The sequence below is a fragment of the Botryllus schlosseri genome, chromosome 4, assembly GCF_051294905.1.
Source record: "Botryllus schlosseri isolate E-star chromosome 4, Bs_hap1, whole genome shotgun sequence".
Taxonomy (NCBI): Eukaryota; Metazoa; Chordata; class Ascidiacea; order Stolidobranchia; family Styelidae; genus Botryllus; species Botryllus schlosseri.
In genome coordinates this window covers 18,514,490-18,540,661 of record NC_137239.1, presented here as the reverse complement: position 1 = coordinate 18,540,661, position 26,172 = coordinate 18,514,490, and the positions used below count along the sequence as shown (strand labels likewise).

The 26,172-nt window shown below is 41.7% G+C and overlaps 2 protein-coding genes across 3 annotated transcripts; both read left to right on the top strand.

Moving 5' to 3' along the window:
• Position 1: 1 nt before the first annotated feature.
• LOC145437227 (phospholipase A2, minor isoenzyme-like) lies at positions 2-6,526 on the top strand. The gene is made up of 5 exons (XM_080314421.1): positions 2-221; positions 3,010-3,156; positions 3,223-3,332; positions 5,154-5,299; positions 6,173-6,526. Exons 1-5 carry the CDS (start codon positions 141-143, stop codon positions 6,292-6,294), a joined length of 606 nt encoding a protein of 201 aa, XP_080170547.1. The 5' UTR covers positions 2-140; the 3' UTR covers positions 6,295-6,526.
• Positions 6,527-11,391: 4,865 nt separating this feature from the next.
• LOC145437225 (uncharacterized) lies at positions 11,392-16,805 on the top strand. 2 transcript variants are annotated; one of them, XM_080314418.1, is made up of 3 exons: positions 11,392-11,780; positions 12,331-13,091; positions 14,561-16,805. In XM_080314418.1, exons 2-3 carry the CDS (start codon positions 12,359-12,361, stop codon positions 14,713-14,715), a joined length of 888 nt encoding a protein of 295 aa, XP_080170544.1. In that variant the 5' UTR covers positions 11,392-11,780; positions 12,331-12,358; the 3' UTR covers positions 14,716-16,805. The 2 variants fall into 2 exon arrangements, with proteins under 2 accessions (XP_080170544.1, XP_080170545.1); XM_080314419.1 differs by lacking the exon at positions 11,392-11,780 and adding an exon at positions 11,878-11,902.
• The last annotated feature ends 9,367 nt before the right edge of the window (positions 16,806-26,172 follow it).

Below are 26,172 nucleotides of genomic sequence, written 5' to 3'. Positions count from 1 at the left end.
TAGGATGGGGTTTTTTGGTGGCAGGCTTTCGATTGCTTTGGTATTTACCGACAGGAGTGTTTCCGGATTGAGAGGTATAATAATCCAGGGCTGGCGAGGCATGTTCAGTAGTTTCCATGTAAACCGCAGTACTTGTCAATATGTTGAGGCTATCGGTTGGTGTTTTATGCGCTTGGCTAATCGTCGCTAGTGAACCAAAAGGCTGGCATTTCGAATATAATGTAAGTGGACGTGGGATAGTTCGATATCAGTCTAAATTGCGAGGGATTGAAGATACGAGAAACAGGGCTGACAATGGCATTTCTAACCAATAGGGCCGGGCTCGATGATTCCAGTCAAGTAGTAGGTGATATTTCTCGTACTAAAATTATATTCCATTGCCACTACGAATCAAATCAATGAGAATTGTAGTTTAGGCTTACCATATTTTGGAAATCAAAAAAGAGGACACTTTTTCAGAAATTTGCAACTTGCAAAACCGGAGTAAAATTCTCAAAAATCGGTTAATTTTTCCCACTTTGTGATCGGTTGACTAAAAAAAATAAATAAATAAAAGGTCATCACTTCTGCTCAGAGCTCAAAATAACGTTTTTTACTCCGCATTGCCAGGTGGATGACCAAAAAAAAACGGTCATCACTTCTGCTCAGAGCTCAAAATAACGTTTTTTACTCCACATTGCTAGGTGGATGACTTGAAAAAAAAAAAAAAAAGGTCGTCTTTTCGCTCAGAGCTAAAATCACCTTTTTTCACTCCGAAATACCCGCCGGAGCTTCACTTCTGTGCTAATATGCGGCATATCACTCGCAATTTGCTCTAATTCTGCCTAAATTTTCAAAAAAGAGGGCAAAATCTCAAAAAAGAGGACAAAAGGGCGTCCTCCGAGGACACTTTCAAAAAAGTCAAAAAAGAGGACAAATCCTCTTAAAAGAGGACGTATGGTAAGCCTATTGTAGTTACTAGGGATGGTGTGAACCTCTGAAAGGTTCAGGTTCGTGTGAACGCGAACCTTTTTGAAAGGTTCTGTGTGAACACGAACGTGAACCTCATGACGTCACGTGACGTCATATTGCTAATTCCAACCCTATCTTTCGATGATGTGATAGCCTATATTAATGTACACGATACCTACCGACGACTCGAGCCACATAATGCCACATTTCCGAAGTAGGCCTACATATTGGTGTTTTAAATGTCCCCGAGGGTGGAGATAATAAAGTTAGCTGATCCGAAAGAATGCTAATCGTGTGATTAAATACTGCTAATCGCGACGCATGAAGTTGGAGAAGGTTACGCGCGATGGTTAGTCGCGGTGTCCCGAGTTTTCAATCAAGTGACGTTATCTGTTGCATCATAATCCGAAAATGCGTTATACATAGGCTGCTAGTTGGTGAATGAAACTTAGAGATCCCACAATCTCCATAATGAAGCAGCAGCCTGCTAATGACGATACTGCCACTGTAACCGGTAGAATTATCATCATCGCGAAATGAAAGTCGTGTCCAATTCGTACGGTACAGCTAAGAAACGGATATCGCTTTGCAATGGCGGGTAGGAATACATAATTCATTGATTGTTTAGTGAAGCCATAACCTAGGAGACAATAGGCACGGTCATTATCCGGAATAATTGGACGTAGGAATGGTACGCAGTTTCTATAGATAACTAGAAATCTACAGTTGTTCCAGTTTGTTAAATCATGAGATTAACACTAACTTTATGCGCCGCTATCAACCGGTTTCCTTAATTCTGGGTAGATAAATCCTGACGAACGCGCTAATCAACTTTATTGCTAATCCAACTTTATTATCTTCACCCTAAATGTATCAACTGAGGCAATTAAAGGATATAATACTCTCATAAAATCAATATCTTCCGTCGCTTTGCCAACAATTTCGACGAGGACTTACCAGGGAACATAAACTTACGCCTTAACGGTCGAGACCAGACCGGACAATGTATTCGGCGTCTGAGTATCGCTACATTGATATTGAGCTAAGTGTAAAACAGGTTTCTATACTCGCTACAAATATTACCCCATTAACAAGTTATACACTACACAGCAGTGGCCAACACCTCAATCGTATGGATTTGGTTTTATTGATGCAGTAAAGATATGAAGTCAAGATTGACCCCGTACGCCTGCTAGATTTTTTTTCATCAGAAAACGGTATCAACTTCATTGATTGGTTGAATAAGCATAATTCGCTGACTACGCAAGTATGCATATTGCTCGTGATGTTTTTGAATGCGGGTCAAACTCACAACAGAGAGTCACTCAATATTCACAAACGGAAACCTGGATATTTCGAGCAAACTTTTGTAACAAAGCAAGTAAAACATTTGAGATTGTCAAGGTGCATGCTTGTTTAGTGTTGATTTTTAATGCTGCCAGCGCCATGTATAGAGTGGCCCGCAGTTGAAATGCAATAAATATGAACCAAAGATGTTGTAATGAAGTGAAAATTGTAATATATGAAGAAGGTTCACAGTGTAGAACCTACCAAGGTTCTGTTGTGAACGCGAACCTCTAAATTTCCGAGGTTCACACACAGAACGCGAACGTGAACCTCACGTTCACACCATCCCTAGTAGTTACTGTTCGCTGTTGAAACCGCCCCAACATTCACAATATGCAGCACAAGACTGCGCGTGCGCGCACGCTCCGAGTACACGTTGGCTGAAGCGACATTTCTGCGAAATAGTGGTTGACCTCCAGCATTGTCGCAAAACATCTATGAAATAGATATGGTCGAGCTGAACTGAAATACAAATTATTTCCAATTTGGTGCGATGTGTATTTGATTCGTGGTCGCATAAAAGTTACATATTCGAACTTGACAAGTCATCAGTGACTGCATGGGACTCGACCCGAAGCCTAATACTTGATTGGGGTTTGAATCACTCACGTCCTCAATTTTGATCAGCCCTACCAATCAATTCCATGTCACCCATGAGCTTCAAATTTCATTGTAGAAGTGTTGAATCCGCTAACTATACGAGTTGTATAGGTGCAGCCAACGGATATCGGGAGACAGCTTTCATTTCGGGGCAGTTGGTCTGGAAGCTCAGATTTTTGGAATCTTGCAAAGTCGGTATGGCGATCGGTTCAGAAGACGCCGGGATGGAACTTAATGTACCAAACGTCCTGCTATCAGGTGATGATTCTGGACCGCATTTTGAAAATGACTAATGCATAATTGCATATACGTCAACCATGACAGGATAACGCTGTGTCAAATTCGAGTATTTTAACGAAGATCGCCGAGTATATGAACTATGGGTGTTACTGTGGGTTGGGTGGACACGGCGGACCGGTTGATGCTACCGATAGGTGAGAATATTTCATCCAGTAGGGGGGGGGGCGAGCTCCTTGCCTAATTTAAATCATGTTGATGATGGCGTCAAGGCTAAACAGCGAGTTCAAAATTGCCTAGGCTCTGTCTAAAATCGTGATACCCTACCTTTTATAATCGTGAATTTTTCGTTATGGGCATATGTCCAGCAAGCAGAGGTGGTCAAAAGTAGTCAAGAAACCTACTCAAGTAGAAGTAGCGACACAGAAATCTACTTTAGTACGAGTAGAAGTACTTATTTCATAAGCAACCTAAAACTACTTGAAGTAGAAGTAGAATTGACTGACTTTAAATCTACTCAAGTAAGTAAAGTTGTGAAAACGATCGTAATTCGTTCGCATGGACTGTCAAAAGCTGCAAATGGAGTTATGCGGAAGGCGTAGAGAGCTTGATTCATATTGATGCATCCCAGGAGGTGTCAATTTTTGACAGAATAAGCAGTCGTCCACATCATGGGATGTAAATGATAGTGTTGATATGGAAATGCGATACTAATCATTCGTTTACTCGAACACCTCGTTTTGGAGAATATCATGGCATGGCACCCTCCCCATATTATAAGGCCCCTAGTTCAGTCGAAGGGCAATACGGAGAACACTTTGCGTGATTGGTATACGGTAATTAAAAATATGGCAGATCGTAAGAATGCCTTATAGTGTATTGCTTTATTTTCGGAAAATATTAGGCATTACTACACTAGCTTTTATACTTCCACATGTATGTTCTCCAGACAAAAGAACTGAAACTATAACCAGAACTCAACGTATAATACTCGTAATTGAAAGAAAAATACAAGTACTACTTCTAAAAAGCGGACAGTATATTACATGTCTTTTGTCCAGAAAGTTTCAACGGTGGTCTGCTAAAACAGGTCTAACGTTAAAAAAAACTCAAAGTCCACTTTTCCAGATTAGGACATAGCATGGGCTGCTAGGTATAATATGTAATTGCTAGAGAGAGAGAGAGAGTCTTTATTTTCATCCTACCAAAATACATAACAAACGGCAGTGATGGTGGTACAGAAAATATACGTGCACAGTATTCGGTATTAGGTAGGAACGATCGTTAAGACCGTGACGGTCATCTAGTCTGATCACATCAGCATCAAACAGGTACACTTGACTCTGAACAGTCTGGCTGTAAAGAATGTTTAGTTAAAAAAGGAAAATAGAAGAAAAATTAAACGATGGTAGCAAATGATCAATTAAGCAATGTCTGGGCGAGGTAGGGCAACAGTATTAGTATAACGACATAGATTGCGAAACGTTATAGTTTCAAACGTTATATGGTGCCATACTGTGATGAAGTATTTGATATAGGCGACAATGTGGTGTGAACGGAACCACGCAACCTGATATCTAAATTATATTCAGCGATACTTTCGTTAAAACATATATGTCACTCCACATCTACTGTGCGCGAAGCGTAACGAAAATTCTGGGTAGTACAATAGTACATGACTTTTATGAAAATTAAATGTTGGTACTACGTGAAAACAGCCCGAAATTCCTTAGGCTATCTTTCTTATTGGGGGATTAAACTACTTATACTTGACAAACTGAAAATAGCGAAAAGTAAGTAAGTAGTTCATAAAATACTACGAAGTAGAAGTAGCGAAAAAAAAGATCTACTTGAGCAAGTACCAGAAGTAGAGGAAAACTACTTGAGTACTTCGAAAAAGTAGAAGTACTTCGTTAGTGACCACCTCTGCTAGCAAGTAGGCCTACAAAAATCTTCGTTAGGCAATCGAGAATCTTACTAAACTGAGATCAAATGAAATTTTCCTTTTGATTCGACAGATGCTGCAAACGGCATGATAAATGCTGGCAGACAGCCCGACGAGCTCGACCAGATTACCTTGTTGGCGTAAATTTGTATTTACAGGAATATCGAGTGACGTGCTCCAAAGCCGCCAATGACACCAATATTTCTCAGTGCAATGAAAGTAAGCAGTTGAATTCGAATTGTGTCACTCGAGATATAGGTCTAGCTATCACTATTATGTGCATTGTGCATGTTCGTTTATTGTCGGCTCCCCTGTGTGTTGGATCTTGTATCAAACAGTTGCGATCTCACCTCCCAAGATTTTTATAACGCAATAACGGTTGCAGTAGCCTAATTGTGGGTTCCGCGCGAAAGAGCCGCGCAGTGGTCGTTAATTTTAGTTCTAGTTGCGGGTTTTGAAAAGTGAGTATAGTTCTAGTTGCGGATTGTGAACAGTTATATAGGCCGATAGTAGACTGGTAGTCTCAGTCATAGTTATAGTTGCTAGTTTTTAAAATTGAGTGTATCTAAAGTTGCACTTTTTGAAATCCAGTAGTTTGTACAAGTCCGACCGCGCTTAGGCTAAAAGCGCTCTTTCCCGGTAGAGCTTGACATGGAACGGAGCCAAATTGGATATCTGGCCGGATTTTCTCATTTTTGACCGGAAGCCGGATCAGTACTTTTCACCAAGAAGAGGGCAGCCTTACGCTTACCCTGTTCCATGCACCCTCGAATCAATAGTTAAAAGTGAAACGTCCATGGAAATGAACCAGCACATGCTAAGTCCAAGATTATTTTAGATGAGGGTTGGGCTTGATCTTTGACTTTTTAATTTCCTGTTTGCATTGTTTCAATCAACATTCAATACTATTATGTAGGTAGATGATTACTATCGGAGTTTTTCGGACCGGTCCACGCGTGGTTCACGCATATATCCGGCCTAGGAGTCGGACCAGAGCTTTAAAAAGCAGGATCGAAGTATAGAACCAGAGAATTAGTCGATCCACCCAGCACAATTTTCTAGTTCGTTATATGATGTGTTTAAAATATTCAGGCGACCATGCAGCAGCGAAATCGTTATGCAAATGCGACCAGAAATTCGCTAAGTGTTTGTCCAGGCACCGGAGAACTTACAGCCGCTCCTACGTAAATTATCAGAAGAAGAGCATGTGCTAATTGGTATACCTTTATAAAAATTAAATTAAAGGGAATCTCTCTTGTGGATGTGTGTTTTTGATGTTTTTTGCCCGACGGCCCTATTAGCAACATGTGGACACTGGAAAGACGGTGATATCTTAATGGTCCATCTCTTATGGATTTAGGGTTGCATAGGTCATATCGCAAAGCGTGTTGTAAACACAATAAAACCGGTAACAGAGAAATATAGCTGACTTATTGATATGGAGCTCGCGACGTATTCTTCTTCTACTCCATCAGCTGCATCACGCAGCAGTAGCTTTCGATCGAGGCCAGATTTAGTCAATTCTGCGCCCTGGAAGATACCTTTTGGATTGCCAGAAATCCTACAGTAGGGCTGTTCAAAAATAACTTTTTTTTCCCGATTCAAGCCGGTCACCTCTTAAATCGTCAGGTTGCAGTAGAAAACCTTGCTCACCAAATTTCACTCGATTCCAACCAGTAAAGGCCTCCGCAGATCCAATTAAAATTTTTAATTTATTATGGAAAATGAAAAAAAAAAATTCCAATTTTTTCTGCCAACCCCATGAAATTGTTGAGCTGTCTTCAAAGACGTTGCAAAACAAATTTGAGTCAATTCCGACCAGTAGAAGCGTAGTTATGTGAGTTTTTCGATGATATTTCTCGGATTATCCTTGATTGGTGGATAATCCGCGATTTATCAACGAAAAACTCACATAACTCCGCTTCTACTGGTCGGAATTGACTCAAATTTGTTTTGCAACGTCTTTGAAGACAGCTCAACAATTTCATGGGGTTGGCAGAAAAATTTGGAAATTTTTTTTTTAAATTTTCCATAATAAATTAAAAATTTTAATTGGATCTGCGGAGGCCTTTATTGGTTGGAATCGAGTGAAATTTGGTGAGCAAGGTTTTAAACTGCAACCTGACGATTTAAGAGGTGACCGGCTTGAATCGGGGAAAAAAAGTTATTTTTGAACAGCCCTATCCTACAGTCGCTGGTGCAAACCAATTCTGAATCCAGCCTTAGCGAAGGGGAACGAAACTGCGAAATCGGTCGTTGCCATTCCATGTTTACATTCGATAGTTGAACCGACGACGATTTCGAGGGTCGCAGTCATCCCTCATCGTATTCGTCAACTATTTTGGGTGCAAATCGTCCCCGTAGGCTCATACAATGTTTCGTCACACTATTTATACATTTATGGCACAATTAGACAACGTTACAAAAAAATACAATTTTGTTCTTTTACTACCCGGCATTTATTTAAAACCGGTTGAAAACATGTTATAAACAAAGTGTTTCAAAACATCGTTTGTTTTAAATGCAACCCTATAGCCATAGTAGTGGACACCATGAATACAACAAACAAACCGGGCAGCTCCACAGCCTGATGTATAGATGAATAAAGTAGTATTCGGCGTGCTGGATAACTCGCTATTGAGCATCAATGACGCGACGTTGAGGATATATTGTGATAGAGCGAACACAGGTATGATCTCGCTCACTCGACTCTACTGATTAGGACAGGGACGGGCAACATACCGCCCGCGAAGGGATTTTGACCGGCCTGCAGAGAGTTTCTACCCTGAAAGTGAACTTCTATTCTGAAAGTTATTGACAAATTTTATGCGTCATAGAATGGATCCAAGTTTGCCAACCTGAGAATGATGGACATGAAACTACATACATTTTCGACCATGAACATTAATCAGAGAAAGGCTGCGTTCCAAAATAACTGATGTTCACGTGCAGACGTTGCTAAGTGTTCTACACGACATGCAGCCAGAGTTCTAATAACTTGGTGAAATCTTAGACCGACCACAGATATCTGATTGACTTAAACAGCTTGTTAATAAATTCATTAAATACTGTTTTGGGTCTCTATACTTTAAGCTTGAATATATTGCGATTGATTCCTTGTGTACGCGATTAATTTAATGCGGCCTGCGGCCCGCCAAGTGGGCTACTTCATTTTCCCACATCCGGCCCGTCGACCGGTGACGTTTCCGCCCCTAATCTAGGATATAGGCCTGTGCAGAGCCCTGGCGCTCTCTCTCCTATCCATTGGGGATATTAGGCTACCACATCTCGCGACTTATATTCGCCATTGGTAGGCAATAAAAAACCAAGCACATATCGTATATTGGCTACATTTTGAGACTTATTTGATACAAAACCTACTGTTTGATTTATCCGTACAATATATTTGGAAAAGGCAGGTCAAGAACTCATTCGTCAGGTCAGGACGTTCGTGTCAGCTATACTGTCACACATGAGTATAGGTTATGTAAGTCGCTATCCGCAGACAACGGACTCGCTGTATAGCCTACTTGGGTTAGCATATTTTGGAATCGAGAAAGGAGGACACTTTTTCAACATTTTCAGACTTAGAATAGGCTACTGGAGTAAAATCCGGAAAAATGGTAAATTGTGGTTGGTTGACTAAAAAATGGGTCAAATTTCCGGATCAACTCAAGAAATACAGTTTTTCTTTCATACCTTACGAAAAAATGTCGTCACTTTCGTTCAAACAATCCATTTCCTATTTAGCGTCATTCACAGGACCGTAACTGCCGCACCCCAAACCCCCCAATTGGGGGGGGGGGCGAGCTCGAAGGGGGCCCCAAATTATTTCGTGAATTAGCATACATTATAGAGTGTTTTTGGATAATTTATGCAACTTTTTCAAAAAAATTTCCATTCTTTTTCCATTTGCGCGCCATTTAAAGTTGCCAAATATCTTCATTATTTGGTACTCTTCCCCCAAGAAAAAGCGCGCAAGATTTATAGAAATGGACATATCGGCGTTGGCCGTTACCACGCCACTACGATAACGGTTTAGGACATATTACATATGCGACTCCAAGAAGTATGCCAGAACGATCGGCAGCGCGAATTAAAGCTTGGCCGAAAAGGACTGCCCTTACGCAGACTCATAACTTCGTTATATATACAAAATAATAGGTTTAATTGTCCGTAGGCGCCTAAATGACTGGCGCCATATATCTTCCTGTCTTGGCAATCTGAACCTCAGAACACAAATACCATCCCGCAGGAAAAAAATATATGCCAGTGAAGAAGTACCAATTTGAAATCGTGTGCGTCTTTTAGTTTAGTACGTTTGAGCGATTCTATATTTTTGATATAGCAGACAGGGGGTCACGAAATAAAATCCTGTAACGAAGTCATAAAAACGGGTCCGCCTGCCTGAAGATGTTTAATTATTATTCACGGGCCCGAAAGTTTCCGGTAAATCTGATAACAAGAGCAGAGAGGACAAGAAATTGATACCAATATATATGCAATTCCCGATCTTATCGACCGATTGTATCATGAATTATCGAAAATTTTCGCGCCTAGCGCTGGCTCACTAAATAGTGCAGCTAATCTCGTTGCAAAAGCGAACACTGTGATGAGGGGGTCGGTTTATCAACCCATGAGAACCCAAAACCCAAGATTTTTTTTTTTTTGGGGGGGGGGGGGGGGGGGCTCGGCGGGGCTGACGAAGTGCTGTTTCGTTCTTGCCAACGGGTATACGGCCGAAGATGTTTAATTATTATTGGGCGGTCCAACGTTTTCAAACACACCTCGCTCAGCTCTACCGGTAAATCTGATTACGTGAGCAGAGAGAGTATCAAAAGTGATAGCCATATATGTAATTCCAGATTGTATTGACCGATTCAACCACGATTGACTGAAATTTTTCGCGCCTCGCGCGTCCAGGCGGGAACAGCTGACTTACTAAACGGGCACCCAATGCAGGTGTCAAATAGCGGCCAAAAGTGGATAGCCAAAGGGGGGTATGGGGGGCGAAGCCCCCCATAAGTCCGGTTTATCCCCCGATGGGGGCCCAAGGCCAACGTTTTGGTTTGGGGCCTGACGAAGTGCTGTTACGGCCCTGATCATTCATACCCATTTTCACTGGACTCTATATCCTCTATATCTTACCTCTAAAAGCAGTAAAGGAGGACGATCGCGAATTGCCAAAACCAGCTGGACATTTAGGCGTCCTCGGAGGACATTTTCAAAAACCTGAAAAGGAGGACAAATCCTCCTAAAGGAGGACGTATGGTAACCCTATATTGTATACCCTCACAGGATATTGGACACGACAAACGTTCTATTTGTCTACCTCGCGTATCCCTGAAAAGGAACACGCCATTGTGGCGGAGAGAGAGAGAGAGAGAGAGAGAGAGAGAGTTTGGAATAAAAATTACATTCAAAAACAAAATACAGCCTGCAGCTATACGATACTTTTTAGGGATCATCCAGTCATCAGCTGCATTGACTAGATTTAGTCGATTTACTGGCTTTATCTTAATGTGTTAAAATGCGGGAAAGGTCAGAATATATTTGGCTGGCACTCGTCAGGGGTAATCGGCAACTTCTACTTAACAGTTTTCAGTAGATTGTTTTGAGCAAAAGTCCTAGAATATTTCCTTTTTTACCGACTTGGCAATCGCTACTTCCACTTCTACTTGACTAGTGCCAATGATGAATATTTTGACCACCTCATCTGCCTATAAGTATTATAAGCTTCAGTTAACGCGAGCTTCTGAGGAAGAATGTTAAAATAAGTATGATGAACGGGTTCAATGATTTATGAAATACACACTACCGCAACTTTGCATTTATTTATAGGTTAAATACCGTGATAAATGATCAAACTGAAATACAAAAGAACAGTTGCATTGACTAGCATGGAATGTGTGCTGACAAGCACGCGTGGATCGTGGATACGTCGCTGTCGTATAGGGCCTGGCCAATCCCCATACAATGTTCTGGTTCTTACCATATACAAAACTCGCCGAACCGATGTGTTGTATAGCTACAAGCAATAAGAATGCTCAAGACAGACAATGTAGGCTACAATGCGATCGCTGTACTGTTTTAAGTCAGAATTCATGTTTTCCTGCTTGAACCGACGGTGTAGAAATTAATACTTTATCATTCAACTTTATACCGTGGTAAATTTGTGAAGAGAATATTCAATGTCCGCAGTATCAAACAACAGACCACGCGTCTCGTCGACGTAGGCTGCATTCCGTTAACCACTGTACGAGTGTACGTAGTCAGTAGTCATTAGTCAGTTTTGTAAGCTGCGAGTTCTCACTCCGGCCGAGATTAGACCAACTTCTGTAGCGTGATATAGTCATTGCAACAATGTGTGGATACCATAGTCATTGTATTGGTTAGTTGTTGCTGACAAGTCATTGGATCGCACCTTCTGTTGTTAGTTATAGGTTTTGTAACAGTACAGGTCCTCGTCAGTAATCGCTATCGAATTACGAGCCAGCACATGAATGGCTTACTCACAGACGTTTTCCGAAAGTCTTTTGTCGATTTCCATTGAAATCGCCCTGAATGTAGTCATCGTTGGGCTGATCGAAGCTTTTGATTGGTGCTGAACGAGAGAACAGAAAAAAAGTAAAGCGGAAAAGCTGAGCTGACATGATGGTTGCTGGAAGGAAAAGGGCGTCGAGTGAAGGTTTACTTCAGGGTAAGAAATTACGATAAATAATATTCTCGTTTCTCGAAAGAGACGAATAGCCAGTCAACATTTGCGTGGGTTTTGCTCCTGTTATGCAGCGTACAAATTTTGTCTAGTTGCAGGTGATTCTGGTTAGTTTCCCGCCGTAATCCGTAAACGTCTGTATGAGTAAATGAGAATGAATGTTCTCAGCTCTCAGCTGAGCCGAGTAGATCAGCGCACGCATGCATCCGCTGTGGCGGAGTTCATCAATACTTGTCAATTGTGTAAAGAGACTTGAGATTATATAGTTTCTAGTTCTGATAATGTATGTAGTTAAGCTGCTGTGAACTTTATTTCCCCAATGGTATCCTATTGGGTAAATTTTACCAACCGCAGTGGGTCAGGTCTAGGTCCTCACCAAGTGGAAATTGTGCATCCTAATTTGATTGTAGTGTTTCTCTGTTTCTATGTTTCTAAATTACATGAATTAATAATGAATCAGCCACGTTTTGGTGATTAACTTAGTGTCCATCATCATATGAATTTGTCTGCTACATGGTCTGTGATTATGTTTCAGACACCACCTGTGGGGAACCTGAGAGGGCATGGCCGATTGGAGGCTTATGGACTTGGGGAACACCCCGTTGTCTTTTGAAATAGCAAGAAATGTCTTGACCGACCCAGTTAACTCACCAAAGATATACACCGAAGCGCCTTACATCAATCCCGCAGGAGGAAAGGCATATCTATTTCAAAGTCCATTACCACTTTCCAAGCTCCACGCAAAGTTTGATCCCTACAAATTCATGTACCTCGGCAAAGGATTCAACAAAGAATTCGCAGTTATGAAAAGGTATTACCATTTGAAGCACAAAAGAACCGATCTGAACAAGCAGTTATACAATTTCCAGCGTCATATATATTGTTTAGCCACTGACGAATGTGACAATACCTCTTCGAGCCTTTACCTTGTACATTATTTCGGTAACGACTATCTGTTGGAAGATGCCATATACAGAAAAGGTGCTCCCAGTGTTCCGATTAATAATATTATCCCCGAACGTAACGGTGACAATATAACCAGTCTCGTTCCACGACCGTCCTACGAGTCAGGGATGAACAGCACATCGGTTACGAACGACCAATCAGATGACGACGAAAGTTTGCCGTCGGTGCTTTCCAATTCAAAAGCCGAGCCCTCACCTACACAGGAGTACATACCGTCATCACCACTGGTATCAACAGCTAGGAAACGAAAATTAGGTAGCACCTCATTTTCAAAACCAGTGGAAAAGAAAATGTCAATTTCTATCTCTACTGGGAAACCACCTTCCGCGGGTAGGTACTGAATGATCTGTGCATGGATATTTCTGTATCTAGTCATTGCCATTACCATCACGGATCACCCTACACCAGGGTTGTGACCAGGTTACGAGGCTCGGAGTCACAAGTCAATCTCGCTTTTATAGTTTTGACTCGAGTCAAGTCGAGTCATTTTCAATGCACCACCAAGTCAAGACCGAATACAAGTAGAGTGTCAAGTACTAGTCATAGTGTTTTGACTCGAGTCCAAGTCATTGTGTTGACTGTTCAGTTCTGAGTTGATGTAATGTGAAACCTACTTTTTTCAACTCTGCTCGCTGATATCGAATGCTTTGCATTCATAATATATATACTAATCAGAATATTCGTTGATCGTACTTAGTAAAGTGGTAAATTTCTGCTAAGTTACCCTGGATGTGATTTTTGAGATACCAAAACTACTTGAGATGATGTATCGCAGATTTCTGTGGGAAAATCACCATTGATGGCTTACAAAATTAGCAAAATTCTGCTTTATAACTCAGAGGATGATTTATCGTCACAGATGCATGCAATCAATATCCGTTACCGTGTGATACACAAGCAACATCGCAAGTTTCATATACAAATGTCACTAATAACAGTGCTTTAAATGCGTCCAAAGACTACTTTCTACTTTGCAAATTACCAGCAGGGATATCTAGGAGTTCTAGATAGGATTGTAATGACTCGACTCGAGTCACGATTTTTCTGATGACTCGACTTGGACTCGAGTCATTGCACATGACTTGAACCAAGTCATATGACTCGAGGCTCAGAACTCGGATGGCCAAAACTGACATTTAATTTTAATTTCGAAGAATAGTAAGGTAACCACACTAGTGGGATTTCCTTAATTAGTACTGGTACTTGAAAATGCGACCAAAAACTGCTAAAATTGAGGGAAATTAGTACATTATTAATGCGAACCATTGGATATCACCAAACAGAGGTATAAAAAGTGGGTTCAACAAGTCCTCAACTGGAAACTGAGCAGTCAATGTAACAATTACTCGGACTTGACCCTGTGCTCGCTGACTTTTACTCGCTAGTAAATTGAAAATGACTCGAGTCAAAACTATAAAAGTGAGATTGACTTGTGACTTGGTTACAACCCTGGTTCTGGATATCCATGCAGTAGAGGTAGTCTGAAGACTCAGTTACTTTCTTGAGTGAGAACTCTAGAAAGTAAAACTTTGTAGGTCGTGATCATGATCATCTTTATAATTGTGTGCTAGAAATGATGATTTTGTCATCGCAAGACCGATTTGAAATTGGAATGATTTTTTGATTATGACTTCATAACGGGGTTATGTGGATACTTGGTTCGTCCGCTCATTATAAACTCTAGACTTGAATTCGAATTGGTCAGGTCGACCATTCAGTTTTGGCCTGCCCCACTTATATACCTGTATAAAAATTGACATCTGCGCTTTGTTTACATCTTGCACATGAATTTTATTCAGAACTTGACACCACAGACTATTTGTTCGCTATGAACATGGCTGCCCGACTGCAACAGCTTCCGGACGAGATCAAGGCGCGGGCCAAGTTCCAAATCTCTACCGTGTTTTACGAAGCAGAGATGAAGGCATTGAATTGTCCGCTCAACGAATCCTAAACTGTACAGTATACATCCTCCAACCTCTCTACTTTTCTATGCTATTTCAATATCTTCACAAAGTTGAACACACCATCTCCATTCCTTGTTTTGAAAGTGGGACTTTTTAAATGTTCATTGTTAGCATAAGTTGGTGTTGCTGGCATGTTGTTAGCCGATTTTTACTGTATAGCCTTACATCGTTAACAAGCGTTTACACATTTTTCACTTTTGTCAATGCTTATCATGATCGTAGGCGCCAAACCTCTGTACAGTGCAGAAATCTTGTAATGTCACAACTCATTATATTGCTTATTGTTTTAGTCTGTTCCAAAAGATTTTCAGTGTCGACGCACAGATACCTTTTAACATCCGCACTAATCAGAAAGTGATGCAGCCAAATTTGTCATGTCTTATTGCACCAAATCAAATTATAGCAGCAATACCACAAAGAGCAAATCGGGACCCAATCATAAGTACCTCTACCAGGGGTTGGCAACCTAGGCCTATGTGTTGGTGGACGCCGACATGGAAATTTAATTTACGAATTGACTCCCGAAATTTTGAGAGATTCAATTGATTTTGAAATTTCCTTTTTACTACTAGCGATTCAATGCGACTTGATTTTTCGATTTTAATATAGCCGCACCTTTTGCAATCTGAGCCCCATAGTACAGATGCGAACAGCGAAGGAAAATAGTGAACCGTATATACAATACCAACTTCGTGCGCTCCTCATTAAAGAAATTTGTTCCCGGTACGCTTAGGAGATTCCAATATCTTTACCACTATAACGACAATCCTGATGGAAGGTCAATAAATGACAGCATGCAACAAAGTGAGGAATAACAATTGTCCCACCCGAATATGCATCATCATTTATAACTTGCTTTGAATTTAAGAAAACACTCCCATACAGATTAGTCCAGAGTTCACCGAAAATGGACATGGGAAGTGTAACATGGTTATTTGGTGTCCAGTTAGTACATTGCAACTATGTCGTAGGCTACAGAAGTGATCGAAATGCGGCCGCGAATAGCAAAATGGTTGGCCATCCCTTCTTTACACCAATGATTGTAACTTTACCGTGACAGCAAATCAATTGAGTTCAGGATTTGTGTGAATGGAAATTGATGCTTTGATTTTTAACATTCTGTCACATCTCGCCTATCTTTATCTGGCGCCGTGTGGATTGCTAGATACCCATTAGTTAGGGTGCCATATGAGCAGGTCCATTGCACTCGGCGATCCATTTAGGGCACTCAACTTGAACACATGAGGGTGCTGCTGCTACTAACTGTTTGATGATTGTATTGACATTTTGAGTTGCTTTAATAAATTTACTGATTTGTCCAATTTATATTGATGTTGACAAGTGTCACTGACGGTTTGTTATTATTGATATGACGGTGTGTGTGATTTGAATCCTATGTTAGAGGTGGTTAGAGTCGTCATTGATGATGGTTATTGTAATTTCCACTCAATGAATAAAAGTAACAATTTTTAAGACGCAGAAAAACAAGGTTGGAGGTAGCAGTGTAATATGAAAACTAGCTGAAAGTCAGCATCTAAAATGGCAAGACACACACATCCTGCAAATAGCCACAGTTTTCGACATTTCTGTCATAATGCAACGTCACCACTTTTTATGACAAGCGCTGATAATCTGGCCAAATTTTATTCTCCAGGCCAACTTGACAAAATCTAAAATAAAAGTAGGCTGGCTCTGAAAACAGCGAAGTTGGAAGTAGCCTACCTTAAAAATAGATCTTCAGTACCGTAACCGGTAGGCGAAGCAGTCTTCAGCACTTTTACTGACTGCCCCTACGTATTACATTTAGCTTAAAGTGAATACTGTCCACATTGTCAGTTGCAAAAGATGAAAAACAGCAACTACCTTAGCTTGACGCCTACGAGTCTACGACTTTAACCATTTCTGCCTAAAAACAATATTCTGAACTTAACCTGTTCATTTTTTTAGACTTTGGTTAAAAACAAGTAGATTCTTAGAAAAAGCTAATTTTTTATTGTGAACTCAAAAAAAGTATCATTTAAAAACAGCATTGAAATAAAACGATGTGTTCTGAGAATAAAATCGTTGTTCAGCAAGATATCAACCTTTATCCATCGTAATGCTAACAATTGTAATATTAGGGATGTACTTTAAATTTAAATATGGTCAATGCAGATTAAGTTGAGCTTTGTACCACGATAGTATGACATTATTGAAACGTGACTAATGTAAAAGATATAAAAGACATGGCGCGGCTAACGATGTTTCCAGGAGACCAGGATAGTGTAACAATTCAAAAGTCATAGCTCAACTAAAAACGTTTTCCATGAGATGATTTGGGCACAGTGGCTCAAGAGTCATCTATCACCCATGAAAATCGGAACGTTTATACTCCGGATACTTGAGAGTGTATAACGCATTGAAGTCCTTTAGTTGCACGGTTATCCGTTTGGCATGATGCGCAAGCGTTGAGCAATCATGAAAAAAGCCAATCATGAAGGCTTCCGTCGCCTCCTGCAGAGCTAGCAAGGCTGTGGTCTGCCACTTCAAGTGTTCTGGACTCATACGGATTGTTATCTCCCGAACTACTCGTGCAAATGGCAGCTTCCTTATGAGCAGCTCGTGAGAGTGTTGGTACTTTCTAATCTCGTGTATCCAATATTTTGGTCTCTTCTTGGTACGAGCCATCTTGGCACGAACCATTCCGCTTGTATTCGAGGAACAAAAATATTTCAATTTCTAGTAAAATCCGTTAAAAAAACCACCGCATAAACTGAAAAACAGTCCAGAAACAAAGATATTCATTTATAGCAAACCCACAGTAACGTGATGGTCCGTGGACATATGAGCATGCGGCACTTGGACATGCGAGTTATGGTTGTATCCAAGGCAGTGATTCTCAAAGTTGACGTTAATTTGTGAACCACAAACTTTCGCAGAGTCACAAAAACAAAAATCTATCACATTACAGGCCTAATAATAGCTATGGAATACTGTCGCACGAAATGAACTGTGCATTAGCAAGTTTTAAAATATCATTTTATACAAAATAGAATCAATTCAAGTAACATAAAATATTTAATGCAAATCTTGCGACTTCTGCTTCCCTGGGGTTCGTTTGAATCCTGGTTTAGAACCACTGATTTAGGGTAAAGTTATGGTCAATTTCAGGGCTAGGGCGAAACATTTTCAGGGGAGTCCGCAGAACCTCTAACTTGGTCGACACCTAATTTGAATTTCTTTCAATTAGGGATGCAGTTTCGAATCAACAGTTCATGGCCGTCTGAAATGAAATATCCTACTGTGCAAACTCATTTTAAATACCATGATTTTCCGAGTTGAAGTGATTTAATAAAACATAATATAGTGCGAGCACAGGACACCGATTCCATAAACTACAGCATTTACTGTAGGCTACTGACTTAGACTATTGAAACTGTCACGATTTAGATGACATAATTATACAACAGTAGCCGCTACTGGAACCACGGGTCGATTACGAAAATCTCTGACGTCCTCTATAGATCCATGCGAGATGCGACCTTATGCTGAATCCCAAAACTCCTCGGTTAACCAAAGTTCTCACTCAGTGCTGGAGGGGTTGCCATCGCAGAACACCCGCATGTTATATTAGCTAAATCTGAACTTGGAGACATCAATTACCGGTACAGAATTTACACAGACTGTCAACCTAATCAATGCGCAATTTAGCGATATCCGCTGTCCACTATTGTTTTTTTTCAGCATAGCTCTGTGAAAATGCTCTTCCTCATAAAATGCCGCGCTCGTTTTTTTATCACCACATGATGGAGCTCATGAACTATGGAAATCAAAGTCCATCAAGCAAAGCTAGTTTTCTATGCTTTTACCCAAAAACCTATCTATTCCAAAATTTTCCAACTTCGTTGTGACGGCTAGTATTCAAGTGGCTTCCATATCCCAAACTGCGCCACTCTCTCTATTATTTTATTGTGTCTGCGATGCGTTTTCTGTCGCTAATGGAGCAGCAACACTGCAACAGCCTTTATAAAGGCCATGGTGCAAGTATTAGTTAGAAGAGCTTCTTGGAGGTACAGAACTTCAATATACAATTGAACAGTATATTTATAGAATGTAAACGTGGAATGGCAGCGACCGATTTTTCAGCTTCGTTCCGCTTCGCTGAAGCTTTATTCAGACTTATTTTACGGCAGCTACTGTAGGATTTCTGGCAATCCAAAAGTTGTCTTCCAGAGCGCAGAATTTAGTGAATCTGGTCTTGATCGAAAGCTACTGTCACACTGACATCGAAAAGATCAATCAAATTATGGTCAGGCTCCGTACTTAGGTGAAAAATCACCCTCAACATCTAAAATCTGCATTGTTCAGAACAATCGGATGACCGCAAAACAATGACCATAACAATGACCCATTGCGGCTCTTCGATTGTTCGGACAATGCCGATATTGCAGACTTGGAGGGCGAATTCTAAGCACTACGGTGCCTGATCATATTTTCATTTACATTTTCAGAGTCAGTGTGACAGTAGCTTTCGATCAAGACCAGATTCAGTAAATTCTGCGCTCTGGAAGACGACTTTTGGATTGCCAGAAATCCTACAGTAGCTGCCGTAAAATAAGTCTGAGTAAAGCTTCAGCGAATCGGAACGAAGCTGCAAAATCGGTCGCTGCCATTCCACGTTTACATTCTATAGTATATTCATATTGAAATGAACCCGAATATTTTCGGTTGACACTCGTCAGGGGTAATCGTCAGCAACTAGTAGAGAACACTATCAACAATCGTATCACAAAATATGACGTCATCAGCATGAAATTTCGTGAATGAGAGAGCGTTCAATCATAGCAATTTACAACGTAGCTACGTTGTAAATTGCTATGGTTCAATTATAGAGATTGTAGGATACAATCTCTATAGTTCAATGTACTATTTCTAGGTGGTACACGGAGGTGGTGCACGGAGGTACAAGGAGTTCGTGGTACACGAACTCCTTTTGTTGACAGAGTTTTGGTTGGTGTATTTTGATAAAATTCGACTCCAAGGCACACACATGGAATTGTGGACGGCCTCGCCCAACGATTCGAAATCGGTCGTCTCGATAATTATTCGCGCACATCGGATTATCTAACAGATGTTTGCCGATGGCAGAATCAATTAGTAGTATTAATTAGTATTAGTTAAATTTAAGTGTGGATGTAGATCAGGAACTTCCGTGTCCAGAATAGGGTTGGATTATCCGGATAACGGCTAACCGGTTAACCGCAGCTGATTTCCGGATATAATTCTGCCGGATAAAAGAGTATAGTTGCTAATGCGTTTTACATTTTTTAGTAGGCTTCAATTACTTCGTTTCCATGCTCGGCCGACGGTCGGCCGAAAGGCCATGACGCATGCGTTGTACATGTCGGCCGTGTTTCCATGACTAGACGTAATCCGACCGTGACTTTGCCGAACTAGGTGGGCGAAGCGTTCGCGATAAAGTTTTTGGCTTGCTTACTAAGTAATAATTTCATATTAATCACAGGATTGCGATAAAATGACTCGGGAGGAATGAGCCGAGATGACTTGTAGCGGTCATTCAATCAAACAACACGCTTTGACCTTGAACACGTAGGCCTAAATCCATCCAACATGTAAAATGGTCATGATGAACAGAAGATAAAATAAAATGGAAAAAATATGAAAATTGGTGGCATATCTTAGTATGTGGGGGATATTGATATTCTATGGGATATCGGGGTCCAATAATTTCGAGCGCAGAATAATAACTTGTCCAGTAGTCTACCGGTACTACTGTTTCGTCGTCATGATCCACACATGAACTTCCAGTGTCCTGTTGATGATTTGCTTACAAGGGGAATGTGAATAAGATCACCTAGTTTGTGGTCAAAATGTACAGTTTGTGTTGTAACCATGCACCAGAACACAAACCCTCGAATTGTGGCAGCAGCGTACGTGATCAGATCGCGAAGATTTCGGTAGCCTACGGGTAATTCGTAGCAGTACCGGTACTACTTTATTCCATTGCAATCATAATTAAATTCCGGGTTTTTCAACGCGTCCAAGATCCGTCCGGAGTGCAGCCATAGTTAATTTTATACGAAAAGCGTATTGCAAGTAGCGAATACCAATTCGCTAGTCGAGGACACAGCGCAAGTATGGCCGAAGGGCTAAGCCGAAGCTTTCATTCGTCGGCCGACTCGTCGGCCGACTCTCGGCCGACGTGGGTGTGCAATCTGTGAATGCGCAACAAAATTCTCTCGTTCGTCGGGCGAGTCTCTCGAAAAGAGGCCCATCGGCCGAGCATGGAAACGAAGTAAATAAGTCGTATGCGGTTTTGTGCGCGGTCGATTAGCGATATGCGTCTGTGCATATTGCACAATGTAACTATAGAAATTAAACATGGAACGGCAACGACCGATTTTGCAGCTTCGTTCCGCTTCGCAGAGGCTGGAGAGGAGAGTGGTTTTGCGTAAGCGACTGTAGGATTTCTGGCAATCCAAAAGCTATCTTCCCGAGCCCAGAAATTATTGAATCTGGTCTTGATCGAAAGCTACTGTTGCACCGATTCCGAAAATATAAATTTAAATAATGATCAGGCACTGATCCACCTAGAATCCGTCCTCAAAGTCGAAATATCGGCATTGTTCGAACAATCGGAGAGTCGCAACGGGTCATTGTTACGGTCATTGTGTTGCGGTTACCCGATTGTTCTGAACAATGCCGATATTTCAGACTTGGAGGACAGATTCTAGGTGGATCAGTGCCTGATCATTATTTAAATTTATATTTTCGGAATCGGTGCAACAGTAGCTTTCGATCAAGACCAGATTCAATAATTTCTGGGCTCGGGAAGATAGCTTTTGGATTGCCAGAAATCCTACAGTCGCTTACGCAAAACCACTCTCCTCTCCAGCCTCTGCGAAGCGGAACGAAGCTGCAAAATCGGTCGTTGCCGTTCCATGTTTAATTTCTATAATGTAACCATAGTGTCCTATATGGTGTCGACACAAGCAAATCGCACGGTTCAATGAAATTGTATCACGTCACAGTTTCCATTTGGCTACAGGCAATTTGACGGTGATTTTTGACCGACTTGCCGAGCATCAAATTTGATAAAACGGGTATCAATCGAAAGCTGCCGCCGTACTGATTACGAAAATATAAATTTTATTCCGCTCGCGGCCCTGGAACCCCCACAATCAGCCTCTAATTTTTCATTGTTATGGAGATTGGCATTGGGACGCAACAATGCTGTCTGGCGAAACGACAGACGCAACAATACTGTCTGGCTCCCTTTTTCTCGAACACCTGTCTCGTTTCGCTAGACAGCATTGTTGCGTCCCAATGCCAATCTCCATAACAATGAAAAATTAGAGGCTGATTGTGGGGGTTCCAGGGCCGCGAGCGGAATAAAATTTATATTTTCGTAATCAGTACGGCGGCAGCTTTCGATTGATACCCGTTTTATCAAATTTGATGCTCGGCAAGTCGGTCAAAAATCACCGTCAAATTGCCTGTAGCCAAATGGAAGCTGTGACGTGATACAATTTCATTGAACCGTGCGATTTGCTTGTGTCGACACCATATAGGACACTATGATGTAACTATAGAGAATGTAGGATGGAGTGCAAACCCATTGTTCGCTGTTCAGAATGGTCACGCTTGACTTAGGCTTCTCACTACTATGTTATTTATTGTTTATGTCAGGTACGCAGAGTTTGTTTGGCGATCCAGTTGTTAGTATTTAGCGAATGTAGGTGTTGAAAGTTGGCGTTAGTTTATAATTGGGGATTTACCATGTAATATTTGTTACAGCAGACCACCTATTTTCTACTATCTATGACAGGGGAGTCAAGGTAATGGCGAGTTTGCGGTACCGGTACCAACATCCTGTCAAAGTTTTATTGGTAGAATAACTGCATTAACGTAATGATACTTGCCACAATGACAAATTGTGAAACTGCATTTTGGAGCAATTTACGTATATCGAATCTTGCCTACAGATAATAAGTTCATAAAAATGCCGGCAAGTAATCAATTGCGCAATCTCCGGATGTTGCTATTCTCGAAGCTACTTTTGCATCATTGGTAAGAGCTCTGTGTGTTAATACCATATGCCAACTCATGGTTAACATTTTGCGCAGCGGTTATAGGGAAGTTATTCTAGAAATCCGGATATCTTACAAGTTCGATTTACTATCAGTACTTGTGTCAACGAAAGGCCATAAAGAGGACGAAGCAGGGCAATACAACATACGCTCATGCTTCAATCAACCCATGGACAAGTGTCTGTGATGATCCCCTGCCTAAATCCTAGAAGTCCGACTGAAGTGGCATATATGGGTAATTAACTTTTTGATTTTTCCCACTTGTATTATTCATGTGTGTATCAATTGTATGTGTTTACTTTCGTTGAAGGTCTGAGAATTATCCAAGTAATTAGTTTCGAAAAGTAGATTTGGTCGAGGAGTTGCAAAATTTCATCAGGAAATTGTAGGTGGCTGCGTTACAGATTGCTGGGTACATCTTTGCGTCCATCACAAAAATACTCATGACATTAATATTAGGTGCCGTTTTTACAAATTTGCTCAGTAGGCGAAACCTACTTGAGTACTCCAAATAAACAGATGTACTTCGTTACTGAACACCTCGTGTGTGCTATACGGTGAATCGTGCAAAGGTGATCAAAGTTGTTATCGTTCGTTCTGATGTAGAAGTAGTGATTTTCAAGTTGGTTTAAAAGTAGGGTACTCTAGGCCTAGTTTTGTATAGAAAACTGTCAAGTAGTAGAAGTAGTCTAAAAACATAACCCCATAAGGAAGTAGGGGGAATCTACTTGGAGTATAAGTATATGTACTTCTATACTAGCCACCTCCAGACGTACATGCGGTACACTGCTAAAAGGATCAGTTTTGAAATGTTTTGTGGTCTCTGTCATGTTTTGTTTCACTTGCTGTTTTGTTTAATGTTTGAAATATACCATTCTCCCATTTAACCGTTGTGCAACTTTGCATTTATTCATAGGTTAAATACCGTAATAAATGATCAAACTGAAATACAAAAGAACAGTCGCATCGACTAGCCTAATCCCTATTGTTCCAACAACTCACAAGACGTGGGTGCTGATACATACATGCACGCACGTCGCACAATCACAACAACAAGAAGACGAGATCACTCATGCGTTTAGGGAAACTACTAGAGAGAGAGATAGTAGTAAGAGATAATCACACATCCCCCCCAACTCCTAACGAAATCAACGAGCATTGAGTGAGGAGTTCAAAATACAGCGTGTAGAGAACGTCCAACCAAATACTCTAATGGCGATTGAAGCGGGAATCAACATAAAATTTGCGCCCCAATAACGCAGTCCTTGTGCCATACTGGCGGGGAAACATTTCTGCCTGAGCGCTGGCGTCTATTGTTAGACGGTGCGGGTACACTAGTGTCGTCGATCGGTACTTCAGCTGGTAGATGATCTTCTGCACTCGATTCGGTGGATCTCAGCAAGCCAGGGACTACCTCATTCGACTGTCCACTTAGAGCGGGTGGCGAAACGACTTGAGGTGACGTAGCTGTGCCGGGAGACGAGACCGTTGGCTGAAAATATGTGTGCTTTTGGTTCGGGAAGTACGGCTCAATCTTGCGTAGAAATTTCCTGTTACGTAGCGTCAATCTGCCGGAACCGTCCACTTTCACGAGGTACTGGTCATGGTCTCGGCACTGAACCACAGTGCCGGTTCTGTCCCAGCGAAGGGGATAACGACCGTTTTGGTTTTGAATGCGACAGACATCACCTTCAAGAAGTGGTGATAATGGCTTAGTGTTCAACGACAGAGATTCCAGCTGCTTCGCAAATCTGGTACGTAACGTTTGCTCGCGACTCTGCCAGAGATTCCTCCATAATGGCCTGATGTTGCGCTGCGTGAAAACTGGAACCCATGCTTTGATCGGCAACGCATCTTTCAAAGTCCTGCCAAATACTATTTCTGCAGGGGAGAGTCCATTCGCAGGGTCGGGGCAATTGCGAAACTGTAGCAATGCCCGAGTAATTGCATCGGTCCGGATGCTGCCATCCTGCGAAATGTTGCCGAGAAGGAGTCGTTTCATCGATTTCACCGCAGCCTCGGCGCGGCCATTTGACCTGGAGTGGTAGGCTGACGACAGCCTGTGGCGCACCCCCCATTTTCGAAAAAATTCCCGAGTGCTGTGCGCGGCAAACTCGGGTCCCCCGTCACTGCTAAGTTCTTCGGCCACACCAAACGTGCCGAAGTAACTTCGTAATGCATCTTGGAGTCCGAGGGCTCCAGACGTTTGCCCACCGTGCTTCACATGGAATATCTCTGGCCAGTTGCTGAAGCGGTCAGCAACGACTAAATAGTGGTGGCCTGCAGCGGTGCAATAATCAGCGGCAACAGCTTGGAAAGGGTAGGTCGGTATGAATGGCTCGGCCGGAGGCATGTATGCTTGACTCGGTGCCATTTTACTGCAGTTGTCACAACGTGCTCGTGTACGTGCTATACACTCAGTCATCCCAGGCCAAAATACTGTGGCCTGCGCCCTCTGTGACATGGCAGCACTCCCTTGGTGTGCCGAGTGTAAGATTTCACAGATAACCCCTCGCAGCGGCGGGGGAACGACAATCCGGTCATTATACATGACAACATCGTCCACGATCGAAAGGTCGTCGCGGTACCGCCAATATGATTGTAGTTGAAAAGGCAGTTTGTCCGATTTGTCTGGGAATCCTGATATGATGTGATTTTTTGTTGGCCGTGGGAAGCACTGTATTGCTTCCAAGTATTTGGGCAGAGGGCGAACATTCTCGGCAGTAATTTCGAAGCCGGCGAACTCGATATGTCTGCGGCAGAACTGGAACTTGGAGGCGTTTAGGATGATACCTTCACGGCCCATTAATTCTAGATAGTCAATCATCCTCCACCAGTGCGTGGCAAGGTCATCGTCCCAGAGGACCGTGTCGTCCACGCACTTCGTTTTGCGTGGTGTGTCGGCAATGATGCTGTCGTAGCGGTAAGCGTACCCGTCGCCACTGGCCAGGTATCCCTGCGGGGCATGGTTAATCCGTATTAAGTTTGATCATGTGCAACTTTGCATTTATTCATAGGTTAAATACCGTAATAAATGATCAAACTGAAATACAAAAGAACAGTCGCATCGACTAGCCTAATCCCTATTGTTCCAACAACTCACAAGACGTGGGTGCTGATACATACAAACATGCACGCACGTCGCACAATCACAACAACAAGAAGACGAGATCACTCATGCGTTTAGGGAAACTATTAGAGAGAGAGATAGTAGTAAGAGATAATCACACAACCGTGTGTGCTTATATAGGCCTATACCTGTTGTTGTTGTTGAAATGGGTTTTCGGCTATGATATTGATGGGTGAGTATTGATAGAACAAAATTCAGGTCAGTTTATTATTAACACTGTTATC